Source organism: Primulina eburnea, chromosome 5, assembly GCF_022965805.1.
Source record: "Primulina eburnea isolate SZY01 chromosome 5, ASM2296580v1, whole genome shotgun sequence".
NCBI classification, from domain to species: domain Eukaryota; kingdom Viridiplantae; phylum Streptophyta; class Magnoliopsida; order Lamiales; family Gesneriaceae; genus Primulina; species Primulina eburnea.
The window spans coordinates 3,711,843-3,729,917 of NC_133105.1; the positions used below are offsets into that span (position 1 = coordinate 3,711,843).

Genomic DNA, 18,075 nt, shown 5'->3' on the forward strand with positions numbered 1-18,075 from the left:
TATATAAATGTTATATTATAAACTCCAGAGGTGTTCTATTTGGAAAAAAAACTTGTCCATTGAGTGGTATAACCTTATTGTTTTATAATTTATTTATTATTAATTACATTATTGGATGTTGGAAATAAGAAATTAATTAGGAGACATAAAGTTCCTTTATATGTTGACAAATCTATTCTTGATACCGTAGAATACTGGACATAATAGTTCACTTGTTCAGCGTCATTGTGGCATGTACGCTTTCTTTTTAGAGTGAGTCTCATGTGAGACCGTCTCACGGATCATAATCTGTGAGACGGGTCAACCCTACCCATATTCACAATAAAAAGTAATACTCTTAGCATAAAAAGTGATACTTTTTCATGGGTGACCCAAATAAGAGATCCGTCTCACAAATAATACCCGTGATACCGTCTCATACAAGTTTTTGCCTTCTTTTTATACATTGTAACCCCATCTTCCTTAAATAATCTTTCAATTGATGAAGTGATCATTATCCGTCAGTGAATGAGATTTCAAGTGATGGGAAAACTATCAAATCTCATCTCGTTACACACCCAGAAGGATTTTACAGCCAACCCATTACCCAGAAATTGCGTAATAAATTTTAGAGAGAGACAAAATCAACTAATTGAAAGAAACCCTAAAGTAATATTCTTATGCAACAAATAGGATTTTCTCACATGGATCCAATCTAACCAAAATAACGGATTATTTCACCCTGCCCGTGCAGGCACTGCCTGCACGGGCAGGGAACGGCCCGGATCACTCCACATGAGTGATCCGGGCCCACCACCATGTATAAAAAAAAAAAAAAAATTGGCTCAGATTTTTCCGAGCCGTTAGATCTACCCTGCGGGCAGTGCCCGCAGGGATAGGGTCTACTTTACCATAATAACGATGTTGAATTTTCCCGGCAGAGGAGAGCTCACATATTTGTCTCTGAAATCGATATTTTCATCATCGGGTTTGGCGACATAACTTTGTTTGTTTCTTACTTAAAGTATTTGCTTTTCTTTTGCAAACTATTGAAAAAAGAAAAAGAAAAGAAAAGAATAAAAATAGCGGGTGTAATCTTGAATTGGTAAAAGTGGAGAGCACGAAATATATGTGTGTGATCTGAAAAAAAAAAATTCTGCAAATTATCTCGAATGGCGTGCATGAACTTCACCAATGAAGCCCACATACCCAATTATTATAATTAAATTTTATCTTCTTTTCTCCTTTATTAAAAGGAGTGGAGAACAGCAATCATTTGAACAACCAACTCCCTCATCATGCTTCTTGCCTCCTTAATCATTTCCCTGGCAAAATTTGAATTATATATATATATATATATATATATATATATATATATATATTTAAAATTTATGTAAATCCAAATTTCTACATTCCAATTATTATGACTTTTGAAACTTCAAGTACCCTCCAACAATATTAAGCTAATAACATTTCTCCCATGCAATCGTCGCTCAATCCAGCATTCGCATATGGACCTCTACTTGATTTTTCTCCTCCCACTCCTCTTCCTCAGCGATACCGGTGCCACCACCGACACCGCCGCCCTCTCCCTCTTCCGGTCCCAAACCGACCTCCACGGAACACTCCTCCCCAACTGGACCACCACCACAACAGCATGCGCGGCCAATTGGACAGGCGTGAAGTGCACCAACGACCGTGTGACCACCCTCTCCATCCCCTACCTCAACCTCCGCGGCCCCATTGACGCGCTCTCATCATTGGACCAGCTACGTTTCATTGATTTGCGTGGCAACCGCCTCAATGGCACCCTCGCTCCGATCTCCCGATGCATTAACCTCAAGCTCATCTACCTCTCTGGAAACGACTTTTCTGGCGAAATACCTCTAGAATTTTGGTCCCTCCACCGGCTCCTTCGCCTTGATCTCTCCAACAACAATCTCCAAGGTTCAATCCCGTCCAACCTCTCCAAATTATCCCGCTTGCTCACTCTTCACCTCCAAAACAATGAGATTTCAGGGACAATCCCAGACTTGCTTGATTCACTTCCGCAGCTTAAACAATTGAATCTGTCGAACAATGAACTGTATGGAATGGTTCCAAAAACTTTACAATCAAAATTCGGTGACAAGAGTTTTTTTGGCAATGAAGGGCTCTGTGGGAACAACCCTTTTCCCCAGTGTTCATACACCGGTGGACGACCGGCATCACCACAAACTGTACTGTCAAATCCCAGTTCTCTTCCCTCATCATCAAGTACCACGATTGAAGAGTCATCAAGCAAGCATCATAAAAGACTCGGCAATGGAGCAATAATAGCAATAGTGGTGGCAAATTCAGTCCTTTTACTGGTGATAGCGTCTTTTGCGGTAGCATACTGCTGTGGGAAGTACTCGAGAGACTCAAATTCAATAACGGGAAGTGATGGCGGGAAGAGAAGAAATGGCCACTCGGGAGAAAAGAGAGTGTATGCTAATACCGGAGGGGGAGAAAGTGATGGTACAAATGCCACTGATAAGAGTAGATTAGTGTTTTTTGACAGGAAAAAGCAATTTGAACTTGAAGATTTGCTCCGGGCATCGGCTGAACTGCTTGGTAAAGGGAGTCTGGGGACTGTCTATAAAGCCGTGCTTGATGATGGATGCATCGTGGCTGTCAAAAGGCTCAAGGATGCAAATCCTTGTGCTAGGAAAGAGTTTGAGCAGTACATGGACGTGATTGGAAAGATTAGACATCCTAATATAGTGAGATTTAGAGCTTATTATTATGCAAGGGAAGAGAAGTTGCTTGTTTACGATTATCTGCCTAATGGGAGCTTACATTCACTTCTGCATGGTATGAAATCTGAGAATTTCAATCAATTAATATATTCTTTTTTCACGATGATTTCTTGATGATGACAGGAAACAGAGGACCTGGGAGAATACCACTGGATTGGACTACAAGAATCAGCTTAATTCTCGGGGCAGCTCGAGGGCTCGCAAGAATTCATGAAGAGTATGCAGCTTCTAGAATTCCTCATGGCAATGTGAAATCATCAAACGTATTACTAGATAAAAATGGAGTTTCTTGCATTTCGGATTTTGGGTTGTCGTTACTTTTGAATCCCGTGCATGCCATAGCTAGATTGGGAGGCTACAGAGCACCAGAGCAAGCAGAAATCAAGAGACTTTCACAAAAGTCCGATGTTTACAGCTTTGGAGTGCTGTTACTAGAAGTACTCACGGGGAAGGTTCCATCACAACATTCTTCCCCTAACCGGGCTAGAGTTAGGGAGGAGGAAACATCAATTGATTTACCGAAATGGGTTCAGTCTGTTGTGCGGGACGAGTGGACGGCAGAAGTGTTCGATCCAGAATTGTTGAGGTACAAGAATATTGAGGAAGAATTGGTGTCGATGCTTCATGTGGCGATGTCTTGTGTGGTACCACAGCCTGAAAAAAGGCCCACAATGACTGAAGCTGTTAAAATGATAGAGGAGATAAGGGTGGAGCAATCTCCTTTAGGGGAAGATTACGATGAATCTCGTACATCACTTTCCCCCTCGCTTCCAACAACGGAAGATGCGTTAGCTTGAATTTGCCTATCTCGGTTTTACCGGTTGTTTCTTAAATGTGCAATGTTTTATTGCAAATTTGTCTTTTTTGTAAGTTTTTTGCCTCGAGGATAAGGGTTCTTGATTCCATGTAGCTTTCTTTATAGGATGTGATTTCCATGTTATCGTCAATATTTGTCAGTGTATTCTGAATGAGATTGTTATCTAATGGCGTCCTCATGCCTACTCTTCATCAAAGATACGAGACTTATAATCTATCAACATATTGGCAAAAACTTATATGAGACGGTCTCATGGGTCGTATTTGTGAGACGAATCTTTTATTTGGGTCACCCATGAAAAAGTATTACTTTTTATGCTAAAAGTATTACTTTTTATTGTGAATATAGGTATGGTTGACCCGTCTCACGAATTATGATCCGTGAGACGGTCTCACATGAGACTCACTCTCAACTATTTATTATGAGCAGCAAAAATTGTAAAAGATTCAAAATCCTTTTCTTTTCTTTTTTTTTTCATTTTGTGTGCGAGAAGATTTTGATACTGGGTGTTAAACCATCACCGCTTGTTTTTACCACTATTTTAAAAGATTCAAAATTCTTTTTTTATTGTGTGCGAGACCCCAAGATTTTAATACTGGGTAATAAACCTGAATTTTTAAGAAAATTCACATAAAATAAACTCAATATTTGTAAAGGAACTTCACCATCGTACTACGAAAAGAAGGTGGTAAAAACAAGCAGTGATGTTTTAACAACTTTGTCCAACTAAATCATGATCATTAATCATTTCCTTTTCATAATTACCCGACAATGAAATTACTTTATGGATTCATAGAATAAAGTAGGCCTATCAATATGCTGATGCTGCCCCGTCAAAGGTTTGAAATTTATGACAGGCATTTGCGTGATTTCAGGCCTTGACCATTTTTGTTTAAGAAAATATATAATTGAAACAATACAAAAACAGGAGAGAGACTAGGCAAGACATCCTCGAATGGCTGTACAAATCCATCACAAACAAAAATACAACTGAAATCTACGAACAAAAATACAAGCAATCCATATACAAAGCCAGGCTTAGGTAAGGTTGTCATACTGAACCATTCCTGGTGCTACGGATTTCGCATTAAAACAAGACACTATGACTCATACATATACATGCACAAATTAAATATATATGTCATATGAGCTCTGAGTGTCTGACTTTTAAAAGCAATGGACACAAGCCAAGCTCAAGCCCGCTCGATGAAATTTGAGCTCCAAACAAAAATATGAACGATTTCTGCACAATTTGGCTCATTCTCACCTCTAATATTTACTACTGTGACCAACATTCACATACGGCGTATATTTTTAGTCATATTCTCCAAATAGTTTTGGGGTTTTTATTTTTTCTGTGAGACTGTGGGGTATTTCGATGCTTAACAATGACAACAACCTGTTTTTTTATATTCAATGGGTAAAACAACATCGCATGCAATAGGAACAAATGGCGATACTTTCGTACAAACAAAAGAATATGAATCTCCAGTCCTGTATAGAGGACACAAATTTTTCATTAATTCAATAAAAAAAGAATTAACACGTACACATATACGAGGAATGTCCAACCTGGTATCAGAAATACAAACATTAACCAGGTATCCTTCCTAGAGATACTGTCAAGAACACCATTACAATCAAGATTGCTCAATTTAAGGAAAAACAAAACATAGAACAACAACAAGGTACACTCTCAAGAAACACTCGAAATCAAGAAGAGGTTCCCTCAAATGAGTTTAAATTATGAAATTTACCCATTAACAGTTGCCTAAGGTGTCCAATACGACTTGTGGAGCTTCTCCCAAATTCTACATAAATGATTTCGGCTATATAGGGTCACTTTCAACCCAAACTTTGTTTCAGGAATGTTAGTTGGAGAAAGCAATTCACATAACAAAGAAGTTCATTCAATCACTGTATGTAACCAGCAGCTGAAAATGAACATTAGCTTATGGGTCCAGTTTGACTGATTAGAGTACCGACCTGTTCTCCACATAATGCCCTTGATATATTTCCAGGCTCGTGAAGATTGAAAATGACAACTGCAAAAAATAATTCACTTCAATCAAGAATGAAATAACCATCTTTAGTAAGTGAATTAAATCAAATGAAAATAAAATTAAAAAGCGACAAATGGAAAAAATATTAAACACAACACGAGAAGATGAAGACCTGGGATCATATTCTCCTCACAGAATGTCATGGCCATCATGTCCATAGGAGATGCACCTCTAGAAGCCAAGTCTCTGAAAGAGAGGTGCTCGGCTGTAATATTTTCGTTTCTAGAGTCACAAATGTAGACGCCGTCCACGTTTGTACCTTTCAAGACTGCATCAGCATGAACTGGACAAAATCGAGGCAGGATAATCTATATTAAAACAGGCGTAAAACCATTTAATATATCATAACCATGAAGCAAGGTCATGCATACATACTCTCTGAAGCCCGGAGAGCTGCAGCTGTATCGGTGGAAAAAAGTGGATTTCCAGTGCCAGCTCCAATGCCACCAAAAATTACAACTCTTCCTTTTTCAAGATGCCGGATGGCTCGTTGCCTACTATATGGCTCAGCAACCTCAGGCATAGAAAATGCACTCTGCACACGTGTCTGCACCCCTAACTTCTCCAATGCTGACTGGAGCAGTATGGAATTCATCACAGTCGCCATCATTCTTTTTGTAGTAAAAACATGAATGAGAAAAAAATAAACCATTGACAGCTTCGTTAAACTTTGAAACAAGTAAAGAAAAACTAAGAATTGAAGACCCCTGATTTTAGCAATATGCGATTACCACCAAACTAAAAGATTACAAAAGGATTTCCAATCGGACCTCTTGGTAAGTCTCACATCCAATTAGATTGTCAGTCAGTACAATTATCATCATTATCATCATCTAACAGGATTGGTACTTCATATATACTAGAAACAAATGTTTACTTCATGCCAAGAAACCTACCCAATCTGATAAGCAGTACACCTATCCAACCCAGTCGATGTTACCCATGTGTCACCGCAAAAGAAGTTGCGGCCACCAACAACAACGGCCACCTACATGAAAAATTAAAACATAAATAGCTGAAACACCAAAAAAAATTCAAAATTCATAATGACTTGTATAAAGAAAAATGAAGAAGTTGCCGCCACCGACAGCTATTCCTTTCTGCTAACATATACCTCGACACCAATACGGCAAGCGATCGAGACTTCTCTAGCAATCAGCATGGCCACCTATGTATATTGTTAAAAAAATAATTAAAACAAGAGAAGGAACTCAGCATGACCACCAAATGGCGATGATTCCACATCACGGTTTATTATCTAGAAAATAAATAGTGATGCAGATGTTAACTATGTCATAGAGTGATTAAATTAAACAGGCGTCATTTTATAATTTCTAGCACATCGATTCCACCTGTCTTTTTGTTCAATATATTAGCCTTCTTCTCATGTCGCCCAATAATACCACGAAAACAAATACACACATCACTAAAAGGTCCTTTACATGCACATCCACCTTCCATGTCTACGAAATTGATTAAACTTGTGCAGCACGGCATTCTATATAAAAACAATGCAGAACAGTATAATTCAATATAAAATCGCATATGAAACTTCATATCTGTCTGGAGGGAGATGAAATTAATTTAGAAAAAGTACAAATGAAATTTCAGAAATTTTTTTTATCTGTGGTCTACCCCTTGCCAAACTGCCTGTGGGAGTAAATCACAACTAAGTAAAAGACCGGAAACTACAACCATTCTTTCCGGGTTAATATATTTCTTTCATTTGGCTATAAAAGGAATCGAATCAGTTCAGTTTCAAAAAGTTTCCATTCAAAAGTGCGGGTGCGACTTGATTTTCTCAATCATGTTATGATATTAGTGAATAAACGATTCAGTTTCAAAAGATTTCTACACATTGAATGGCAACAAGAGACTTCAATATAGGAGAAAAATAGGACTACTTAAAACCAGGACAAAACTCATGATGACACAATTAATTGGGGATCGTGTAAATGCACTTGATCGCCCAACAAGTCAGAAACAGGGTCGGTACTAAACCTTTGGATCCATATTATTAGGAGCAGTACCAGCGAGAGCAGCGCCACTAACTTTGAACACAACTCTTCGCCACCTAAGACTCGATGATTTTGGCTTCACGCTCGTAACCTGACCACCAGGACTGGTAGATGATGTTCCTAGTCTGCCCAAAGACAAGTTCATTTGTCATCATTCCAGAAATATAAATATGACTACATCATGAAGCAACTGGATAGCAAGTCAAACAACATGATGTTCATAGCAGCTGGTACCACAAATGCAAACTAGCAGACGTAGATCACACAAAAAGAAAGAATGATGAAATAACACGAAAACAAAGTTCAAACATCACCTGTGCATCCATAAATTATCAAACGATATTACTTTCAAAGCAGGTATTTTTTCGCGTGAGAATCATGTAGCTTCCACATAATTGAAGTCCGCTCACAAAAAAAAAAAAATCACTTTCATGAGCTATTCAGTTGAACCAATAAAAGCTTAGTCACGACTTACAATTACTCTTTCCCATTCCCATGCAGTTCAAACAATTGGAACCTTTCCATAACATAAACATGACACCAATAATTCATTTTACATTGCAAATAAACAAGAAATCGTGTTTTCCAGAGCTTAATACCTTTTGGACTGTCTGATGGAGTAAGAGGATCCACCGGGGGACTTCTCTTCTTCGGCAGCTGCTTTGGCTGCAAGAGAGTTGCCCACGATCTGCTCCATCTGCTTCAACCAAGGCCAGTGACTCACCGATACGCCACCATTGCTCAATCGATGCCTCTCCAATTTGTACCGCTTCTTCAAATTGTCAACCTTGTTCTTACACTGTTCCACAGTCTTCGTTTGCTTCTCGCACCTCTCGCTCACCACCGCAGCCACCTCCTCCCAATCCCTACCTCTCAAGTTCCCTCTATTCAACTGAACAAACTTCTCCGAGTAGGCCTCCAGCAAACACGCGATCGCGGCGTCACTCCATTCCTCTCGGTCCTTCCTGTAGTCTCCGGCGGCGGAAGCGGATGAATGCGATCTCGTCCTTTTAGACGTAACACCGTGTATATCTTCCCGATCAATGATGCGTTTTCCGGAGACAGAGTTGGGGTCAGGTTCTGAATCGAACGGATCGGAATCATTGTCGTAAGGGCTTATGTTAAAAGGCTGCGTTTGAGCAGTGACGGTGGCGGAGGGCTGGACGGTGTGGGGGGTTTGGTGGTCGTCGAGGATGGAAAAATCGTCGTCACAAGAGGCCATGGACGGCGTCAAGACGGAAACGGAGAAGAACAGACGGACGTGAAAAACAAGACGGCTGGAGATTGCCGCCGTTAAAAGGAGTCGGGGTTTGGATGGTTTCGCGGGGCTAGGGGAGAGTGGCGTTACATTTGTGACGAGTCCGTTAGGTAGGCACGTGTTGGAGGGTCACGTGCGTGGGACCCTTAAGTACAAAATACAGGGGGACCTTTAAGTTATGTTTTATTGTATTTAAGGCCCCTATAGGCTATTGTTTAAAATTTTCAGATTTAAGTAAAAAAAGTGATCTTTCCATAAATTAATCAAAATATAGGTTTAATTGGTTGGAGGTAAAGAATACTAAACGGGTTTTTGTATTTCTAGACATGCAAATTTTTACATCATTTTCCAATTGATATATTGGGCATTTTCACTTGAGATTTTTTTTTTTTAAGACGCTGGCTCTAACCAAATAATGAGCTCTAACAAACTAATATAAAAGTGGCCATTTTCCTTTCAGATTTTAGACATTGAACTATTGCAAGAACAATCGAAAAACACCCTGGTTTTGTCAGATACATAATTTCTCTAGTACTTCTTGTAACTAACTGGTTCATCGGCTAATCGAAGACGGGTCGCTCTTCTTGTTAGAGGACTGCTGCGGAATCTGTCGCTGATGATCAAGCAAATCATGCTCCTTTCGCCGAATTAAGAGAACCATTCTATCATTCTCCAACTTCATTCTTTCGTTCAAGAGCTTTTCCCTTTCCATTTCCCTTTCTTTCTTGGTACTGAATTTCCACCATTTTAAACGCTGCTTTTCGAGCTCCAACGTCTGGTACTGGATATCGACACTTTGCGCCTCCAATTGCATCAGTTTTGTTCTCATCCACTGCCTCTTCTCAAAGGGACTCCTCATACCATCTTGCAATATGTTAATTAACTCAGATTCCAGCTGTCGAATCAGAGTCGAAGAATGAAAAGTCCATTCCCTACCCCTTTTTCTTGATGATCGTTCATCCATTTCATTTATGTCGTCATCATGTGCCTGGTCATGACATCGTGATCTTCCACCGATCACCTCGTCAGATTCATCGTCATCTTCATCCTCCTCGTCTTCATCATCGTAATCATCGTCAACACCTTTTACCGATTTATAACCGTCATTATTCTCCCCTCGATTTATGTTAGGCATGACCGGTATGCTTTCCGTCGAGTGGAAGCACCTCTGCTGCTGATACTGTACTTGACCTTGAGGTGGCTCTGCGGCCACATCTAGAGGCGAATACTGAACACCACCACCTACGGTGGCAGCAGCACCTCCGTGGCCACAACTATTATGATAAGCACACATCTCCCTGAAAAACAAGTGCTTAGAATTCAGCAATTTCTTAACTTCGTCCTTCATTTTAGAAGATAAGTGGTCCATTGTATCGAGCAAACTCTGATTCTCCACAACTTGGCAAGCCGTTCCCTTTCCAAGAATCTCAGTAACCCTCTTATACCTCTTATTCAAATCGTTGAACTTGTCTTCACATTGCTGTGGGGACACGTAAAATCCCCTCTCCATCAAAGCCCGCGACACTGATTTCCATTTCCCCTTCTTCTGCAAAATCACACCACTTTTCTTCTTATTAACAGGATCATTACCCTCAGAGCCAACCTCATCACCAATATAAAACACTACCACAATCAACAACCTCACCATATCATCAGTCCACTTCATTCTCTGCCAAGGTGATGTTTTCTTCTTCCCGTCGTCAGCACTGTTCTCGGCAACGAGTCCAGGCTCATCATCATCACTCAATGTTAAAGTCTGACTCTTGGATTTTACCGAAAATGGGTAGCCCTGTTTCAAAGAATTCTGAGCTTGTGGGTGGTAATCGCCTTCATTATGCCCATATGACATCATGGGAAGCTGGGATTGTTGCGGCAAAATGGGAGGGTTTTGTGATGGTGGTATGTGGTGGTGGAGTGACATTTCCAGGCCTAAAATATCAGGATTTCTATTTGGGTGCATTCCACCAGACATCACGTTTGATTCCATACAACAAAAATTACCACAGGTGGGAAATTGGTAGAAAAATACTAAAAAATCGTACTTTACGCGGAGCTAACAAGAAGGGACGCCAGGATAAAAGAAGAAACATTCAAGAAAGTCGACCACTTCTTGAAACGATCATTTCTTATCAAAATTAATATAATTTTGCCTATATAAGCAATGAACCGATTCGTAGTTATGATACCAACCAGGGCTGGAGAATCTTTCTTGATCCGACACGTCAAAGCAGAGAAAACCAATTAAACGAAAAGCTAAAGTAGCAAGTAACAATTAAGGTTTCACGCTCGGCCCAGATAGCGAAAAGTGATTAATATGCTACCAAAAGGAAAAGCCGAACAAAATGCAAGCTTTAATACAGAGAATCCAGAGATGGCAGCTGGTTTTAATCGCGATGAGTTTTAGGTTTTCTGCTCAGATAGCAGCAACTCAACCTAATATACCGCTGCATGCCCATGGTTTTGGTTTTCTTTCCACGGCTGCAGTGGAGAAGAGAGAGAGTGGAGACAGAATCCACAGAATTGTGCAATACAATCTATGTTCTGCTTTCCATGTTCATCCAATCATCCTGATACTGGATGAATCTGGGCCGTCGATTTTAAGATTCGTAGTAGGTAGCCAAAAATGCACCGTCGTTCAAATGTCAGAGCATGTACAACGATACCATGAATGAAAATTGGTGCAACGAAGTTTGTAACTTCAAATTAACCTATGAAGTGATATTACAAAGAAGATTATGGTGTTATATTAATTTTTTTATTTTTTTAATATTTTTAAAAAAAATTAGACATAATTATAATAAATTTAAAATACACGTGATCAAAACTTTAAAATTTAGATTAAAAAAAATACATGAAATAACAAAAATACACGAAATAAAAATATACAAATAATTATAATATGAATTAAATAAACTATTGATTGAATATTTTGTAAATAATTTGTTATCACGTTTTCATGTAATATTGACGTTGAACTTCACTCAACTTTTGGTTGTTAATATATTTCTTCGTGATTCGAATTTTTTGATACATCTCCAGTTATATTTGCTCCCTCGCCATCATCTTGTGCTCCATCATCCTTATTTCATACTTAATTTCTATTTTTTTAGTAATTTTGCATAATGCTCTTTTGTTAGAACATTCCTCTCATCCTCTTTTTTTTTAAAAAAAAAATCTCTTTCCTGCATTGTTTTGAACATTTTCATCATATTGTATATTTCTATCCTTCTCCTCTCATTATCTTTTAGAAAAATTTCCTTATAGGTATAATGGGTTTGCTCATTTTTGCAGGTCGTCAAATTTCTTTGCGGTGTATGTATAAAAGGGTGTTGAGAAAGGAGACGAAGAAGATTTGTCATCAATATTCTTTAACTTATTGATATAATTGGTTGAAACTCTTTTGAACTTTTCGAAAAGATCAAATCTTCAATCCAGATTGTCCCCTCATCACTAACCAATCTTTTTCAACGGACAATGAACTTATATAATCTTGCTCAAACATTGTTTGAGCTTGAGCATACTAAACAAAAATATCTAATTAAGGATTTGCTGAATTTTGTTTGAAATAAAATATTTTGAAATGAATATATTCATCTCAAATGAAAACCTCTTTTATCGAGTGCTTCTAGTTCAATTAGTTAACATCATTGAAGTGTTGCAATATGTTGTTCTATGTAAGATTTTCCGTCATTTTGACAACTCATGGTTATATTAATTTTATAGCAATCCCCAGAAACTAGCATTAATTTTATCATTATCAATTGTTAGATTGGCGGAAGGTATAAGAACAACTTTTCTTCTTGGTTTAAAAGACAATGTTTCAAAAGAAGGAGGGACTTAGATAAATTTTTTGGAGAATTGAGTTTTGTTGACTATAAAGCTTAACATCTGTTTGTCGTTGAATTGAGGAAAACTTGATGAAGAAGTCTTGAGATAACCGTTTCTCCATGGATATATTTTCAATTTTTGGATTGAAAAAGAAATGAAAGTGAAATAAATCCTCGAGTCTTTGGAATTAAAGTGGAAAACATTGTGAATTTTTTAAAATGTAATGAGATCAATTTAAAGGAATACATTTGGCTTTTTAAAATATGGTCGTTGACAAAAAATCAAATTTTTTTAAATATATTTTTTTAACAAAATTAAGGCTGAGATTGATCTTGTCATTGATTTGCAATTATCTATATCATCTCAGTCATTCACTTAATTTTTTTATATATAATTTTCAAAATTCAGTGGATAGAGAAATATAGATTTTGATTTTTTTTTAAAAAAAATTAAAACCTTTTGTGCGAAGAGTCTCCACGAGAGACACACTCATATCCTTGGCCTCTCCGAGAGACAAGTGTGCAAGACATAAATTTCTATCGACATAAATATAATTGAATGATAACTCTAAAATGAATTAAATCTTATTAACCTTAATATGGACAATTACTTAAATAACTCCTTTTAACTTTATCAAAATGCAAAACAAAAAATAATAACAATAAGCTCACAAATAAATCTCATATATTTATAGGTATATAGATATATTATCTCTTAGATGCAACATTTAGGTTGTCCTACGGTAGTTTGAAATTTTGACTGAAAAAGACATACATGACGCACGTGTTCCGTAAAATAATAAATAATAAAGTAGCTTTTAAAAAATTTACAATGAAAATTATAAAATTGTAATGGTAGGAATTAAAATAAAATATAAAGAAAAATTCTGCTATAATTTAGTAAAAACATGTAGTTAGTTTGATAAGATGGATGCAATTTTAGACAAATCCAAAATTATATCATGAATATATATAGTTGATATTTTTTTATATTAACTTAATTTTGCTATTTTAAAATGGATTTTAAATTTTTTAAATTAGTTCGATTTTTTTTTTTTTTTTTTTTTTTTTTTGGTTACAAGGGAGGGGGGACACCCCCAATGAATATTTAGCGTAATATTACTCTTCTACAAGAGTCAATTCTCATTTTGTCTTCGTCGATGATGTCTTGTAAGCCTGTGGGGGGATTCCTTATGGTTTTGTAGCCCCTTTCGTATTTCAAGGCTTCTGAAGCTAGAAAGTCGGCAGCCTTATTTTGTTCTCTGTAAATGTGGTTGACTCTTACTTTCCAATTCCTAGCAAGGAGGCCGAGACAGGTGGCTATCAAGTTAACTACGCATGAACGTGGTGTTTCTTCTTTTTTGAGCCACTTGACTACTATCTGTGAATCGATCCCAAGAGAGATCTTCTTATATCCTGAGTTCCAGGCTAGCTCGAGCCCCTTGCAGACTTCCCAGAGCTCTGCCTCCTCGATTGAGCACCAGCCAATGTTGTATATGAATTCCATGATCCAATCGCCGAGGTCGGTCCGCAGTATGCCTCCTCCACCTGCTTTACGAGCCTTCTGCTTACAGCTGCCATCTACGTCCAGCGAAGTCCATCCTGTAGGTGGGGGGCTCCATCGGATGATACAGTTGGTGTAACCCGTATTGTAGCTTGGCATAACTTTCATTGAAGTAAAGGCAGATTTAATTTGAAGTAGATAATCTTTGATCCACTTTTCTTTGAGATCCACGTCAAATTTCTTGGTGTTGAAGACAAAGTTGTTTCGCCAATGCCAAATCCACCAAAGCGTAATGGCAAAGAGTATGTTCCAATCCAGATTTTTGGAGGTCTTGGGTTTGTGTCCTAAGTTTCCCATAAGCCATGCATCAAAAGATGGATTGAGAGAGGTTTGGAACGCTTTAGTAGGCATAAGTCTACGCCAAATTTTCTTAGCTTCTTCACATTTTCGGAAGATGTGATCCACGTCTTCCAATTCATAATGACATAAAGCACATGATCCGTTAGTGGTGAAGCCTCGTTTCAGTCTTTCGGCGTTACTCATAATCTTCCCATGTCTTACCAACCAAATAAAGGCTCTTATTCGGTAAGGAACTTCCAGCTTCCAAATGGTTCCCCAAGAGTTGTCCCTGTCCTGCTCATACAAATTCAGTATTAGCTCATAGGCCGAGCTAACAGAGAATTTACCCATGCTTGTGATTCCCCAGCATCTGTTGTCCTCTATGGCCTGATCTTCACTTAGAATATAGGCCGCCAAAGTGTTTTTCACATCGGTTGGTAGTAACCCAGATAGAGCCCCCCAATCCCAACCTTCGCCTTTGATCCAATAATTGTGTACTGTTTTTTGGATGTCGGCTTGATCAATGCTCTTGAGTAAAAATGTGCACAGTGGAGCATTTTCTATCCATTTGTCTGTCCAAAAGTAAGTAGATGTCCCATTGCGTGCAACAAATTTTGTCATTTTTTCCACGTATTGCATGATTTTGGATATCCCTTGCCACACCTTAGATGAGCCTTGTCTAGGTATGAAGCTTCTTCTGTCAGTGTTCCTGCGTGTGTATTTTCCTTTCAGTACTTGTGTCCAGAGGCCTTCTTTTTCTTCCAATAGTCTCCAACCAAGCTTTGTCAATAAAGCTTGGTTCATAGGATACATTCTTTTAATGCCCAGCCCACCTATAGATTTGGGGGAGGATACTACATCCCATTTAACCAGGTGGCATTTGTGTTCCCCAATCTTCCCTCCCCACAGAAAATTCCCGATGGTTTTCTCAATTTCAGAGCATATTCCTATGGGTAGTAGGTTCGTATGCATAGAGTAGAGTGGGATTGCATTGAGTACCGATTGGACTAATACTTTTCGTCCTGCAAAGCTCAGGTACTTGGTTTGCCATCCCTCAAGCCTTGATTTGACTCTGTCTAGCACTTTCTTAAACAGGTTGTTGGTGACTCTTCTGTGTATAGATGGCACTCCCAGGTATCTACCTAGGTCTGTCGTTAGTGGGATCCCTGAAGTAGAGGATATGTCATTTGCCACTGTAGCACTCACATTTCTGGAAAAGAAAATATGAGATTTTTGGAAATTGACTCGTTGGCCAGAGCTTGTGCAGAATTTGTTCAAGCACTCCATGATAATATGTAGCTGGTCGATTGAAGCTTCAGCAAACAGAAGCATATCATCAGCAAAGAGCAAGTGTGATAAGAGAGGACCATTTCTAGATAGGCGAATGGCTTTCCAGGAGCCATTATGCACGGCCTGGCAAATAATGTGGCTCAGACGCTCAATACAAAGGACAAAGATATATGGAGAAATTGAGTCTCCTTGTCTAATTCCTCTGTCAGGTTTGATCCAGTTCATTTGTTCCCCATTCCACAAGATAGACAGCCTGGTAGTTGTGATGCAATTTATGATGTTTCTGATCCATTCCCTGTTGAGCCCCACATCGGTAAGTGTTTCCTGTATAAAGTCCCATGAAAGTCTATCAAAAGCTTTCTCTAAGTCAATTTTTATAACCATATACCCTTTAGCACCAGATTTTTTCCTCATGGAGTGGAGCACCTCTTGATATACAATGATATTGTCTGAAATCTGGCGGCCTTGGACGAAGCTGCTCTGGTATGGCCTTATGAGATCAGGCATAACAGACTTTAGTCGATTGGTCATGGTTTTGGTGAGGATTGTATAGCTCACATTGCAGAGGCTAATTGGTCTAAATTGGGTTACATACTCCGGGTTTGGGACTTTCGGGACCAATGTGAGGAGAGTATCATTTGTTCCCAGCATAATTTCTCCTGATTCGAGGAAATTAAGAGCAAAATCACATAAGGACTTGCCAACGATGTGCCACATTTTCTGATAGAATCCGGCAGGAATGCCATCTGGACCGGGAGCTTTGAATGGAGACATGTCAAAGAGAGCACGCTTAACCTCGTCTGGTGAGAAAGGTGCATGTAAAGCGAGAGAGTGCGCTTCTTGCAGTGGTGGGAAACATCCTCTTTCCACCTGTGAGGATGCACTTGTCTGGTCTGAGGTGTACAGCGAGGAGTAGAAGTCTTTGATTTTGTCTTTAAGATGGTCCATATCTGTTATCCAAGTTTCATTATCATCCTTGAGGGCTTCGATCTTACTTCTACTTCTTTTGACCATGGTAGAAGCATGGTAGAATTTGGTATTTCTGTCACCGGAGACTATCCACTCCTCCCTAGATTTTTGAAACCACAGGAGTTCTTCCTGTTCCAGAACTTTATCTAGTTCTCTTCGCAATTTAGCTTCAAGTTTAAAAAGACTATGTTGAGGTTGGTTACCCAAACTTCTTTGCACACCCTCAATTCTTGCTACTAATCTCCTCTTTCGATGGTGGATATTTCCAAATGTTGAGAAGTTCCAACTGGATAGTGAATTGGCCATGTTTGAAACATTATCACTGAGTGTATGATGGTCATGCCATTCATTTCGAACTACTTTGTAGAAATCTTCGTTGGTAAGCCAGGCTGCCTGGAAACGAAAGGGGCTTTTGTATTTGTAATTTGGGTTTCCAGCAAGTCTAATGAGCAATGGAGCATGATCTGATTGTATGATAGGTAGGTTGGTGACTTTCGCTTCTGGGAATAGCTCGCTCCATTCTATCGTACACACTCCCCGATCCAGACGGGCTCCTTTGAAAGTTGCGCTACTGAGACCTCTTACCCAAGTGAATCTGGATCCGGAAAAACCAATATATATAAGGCCTTGATTGAAAAGCCAGTCGTTGAATCCAGCACTTCTATGGTGGGTTGCACCGTTGGTTGTACTAGTTTCGTGCTCGTAACACACCGAGTTGTAGTCACCAATAGATAGCCATGGCCCTTGTATGTTAAGGTTCTCTTTGGTGAGATCTTGCCAAAGTCTCTTTCGAAGAGTCGGATTAGGGCTTCCATAGACTATTGTAAGAAGCCAAGGGGCCGAATTGGTTGTCTCTACACGTGCTAGGACAAATTGTGGGTGGGAGTACAAAATCTCCAAAGTGACATCGTCTTTCCAAAAGATCCAAATGCCTCCGCTAAACCCAACTGCTTCAACCCTCACCCAATTCTCGTACTTCATCTTGTTACAGATGGCATCCGCATGTGATCCTGAAACACGAGGCTCTAGCAAGCCTAGAATCTTTGGGTTATGATTTTTTACCATATCCTTGAGGTAGCGGCACAGTTCTTTAGAAGCCGCACCTTGGCAATTCCAAACCATGAGATTCATATGGAAACCGAGCAGATTATTATTGCACCTGCAGAATGTGCAACAAAAATGCATACCATTCTCTAAGAGGCTTAGACTTGTTGGGGCGTGCCCAACAAAG

General features: G+C 39.0%; 4 protein-coding genes across 4 annotated transcripts; 1 reads left to right on the forward strand and 3 right to left on the reverse strand.

The window, feature by feature from the left end:
• Positions 1-1,373: 1,373 nt before the first annotated feature.
• LOC140832422 (leucine-rich repeat receptor-like protein kinase PXC1) lies at positions 1,374-3,772 on the forward strand. The gene is made up of 2 exons (XM_073196441.1): positions 1,374-2,814; positions 2,883-3,772. The coding sequence occupies exons 1-2, from the start codon at positions 1,491-1,493 to the stop codon at positions 3,554-3,556; spliced, it is 1,998 nt and encodes a 665-aa protein (XP_073052542.1). The 5' UTR covers positions 1,374-1,490; the 3' UTR covers positions 3,557-3,772.
• A 1,298-nt stretch (positions 3,773-5,070) lies between these two features.
• On the reverse strand, positions 5,071-9,086 carry LOC140832424 (uncharacterized). The gene is made up of 7 exons (XM_073196443.1): positions 8,257-9,086; positions 7,641-7,782; positions 6,754-6,807; positions 6,536-6,627; positions 6,015-6,250; positions 5,752-5,922; positions 5,071-5,621 (listed from the first exon to the last, which is right to left on the reverse strand). Exons 1-7 carry the CDS (start codon positions 8,877-8,879, stop codon positions 5,524-5,526), a joined length of 1,416 nt encoding a protein of 471 aa, XP_073052544.1. The 5' UTR covers positions 8,880-9,086; the 3' UTR covers positions 5,071-5,523.
• Positions 9,087-9,362: 276 nt separating this feature from the next.
• Positions 9,363-11,575, reverse strand: LOC140832423 (uncharacterized). The gene has a single exon (XM_073196442.1). The coding sequence runs from the start codon at positions 10,900-10,902 to the stop codon at positions 9,469-9,471; it is 1,434 nt and encodes a 477-aa protein (XP_073052543.1). The 5' UTR covers positions 10,903-11,575; the 3' UTR covers positions 9,363-9,468.
• Positions 11,576-13,850: 2,275 nt separating this feature from the next.
• Positions 13,851-17,966, reverse strand: LOC140831888 (uncharacterized). The gene has a single exon (XM_073195601.1). The coding sequence runs from the start codon at positions 17,964-17,966 to the stop codon at positions 13,851-13,853; it is 4,116 nt and encodes a 1,371-aa protein (XP_073051702.1).
• Positions 17,967-18,075: the final 109 nt, after the last annotated feature.

What these genes read in the sequence shown, in the direction of transcription:
- LOC140832422 (XM_073196441.1), top strand. Translation starts at nt 1,491, where the DNA reads ATGGACCTCTACTTGATTTTTCTCCTCCCACTCCTCTTCCTCAGCGAT. An exon ending in CTTACATTCACTTCTGCATG is followed by an intron (nt 2,815 to 2,882) that starts GTATGAAATCTG and finishes TGATGATGACAG; the next exon opens with GAAACAGAGGACCTGGGAGA.
- LOC140832424 (XM_073196443.1), bottom strand. Translation starts at nt 8,879, where the DNA reads ATGGCCTCTTGTGACGACGATTTTTCCATCCTCGACGACCACCAAACC. An exon ending in TGTACTGCTTATCAGATTGG is followed by an intron (nt 6,251 to 6,535) that starts GTAGGTTTCTTG and finishes TACTACAAAAAG; the next exon opens with AATGATGGCGACTGTGATGA. An exon ending in TGAGGAGAATATGATCCCAG is followed by an intron (nt 5,622 to 5,751) that starts GTCTTCATCTTC and finishes TATTTTTTGCAG; the next exon opens with TTGTCATTTTCAATCTTCAC.
- LOC140832423 (XM_073196442.1), bottom strand. Translation starts at nt 10,902, where the DNA reads ATGGAATCAAACGTGATGTCTGGTGGAATGCACCCAAATAGAAATCCT.
- LOC140831888 (XM_073195601.1), bottom strand. Translation starts at nt 17,966, where the DNA reads ATGGTTTGGAATTGCCAAGGTGCGGCTTCTAAAGAACTGTGCCGCTAC.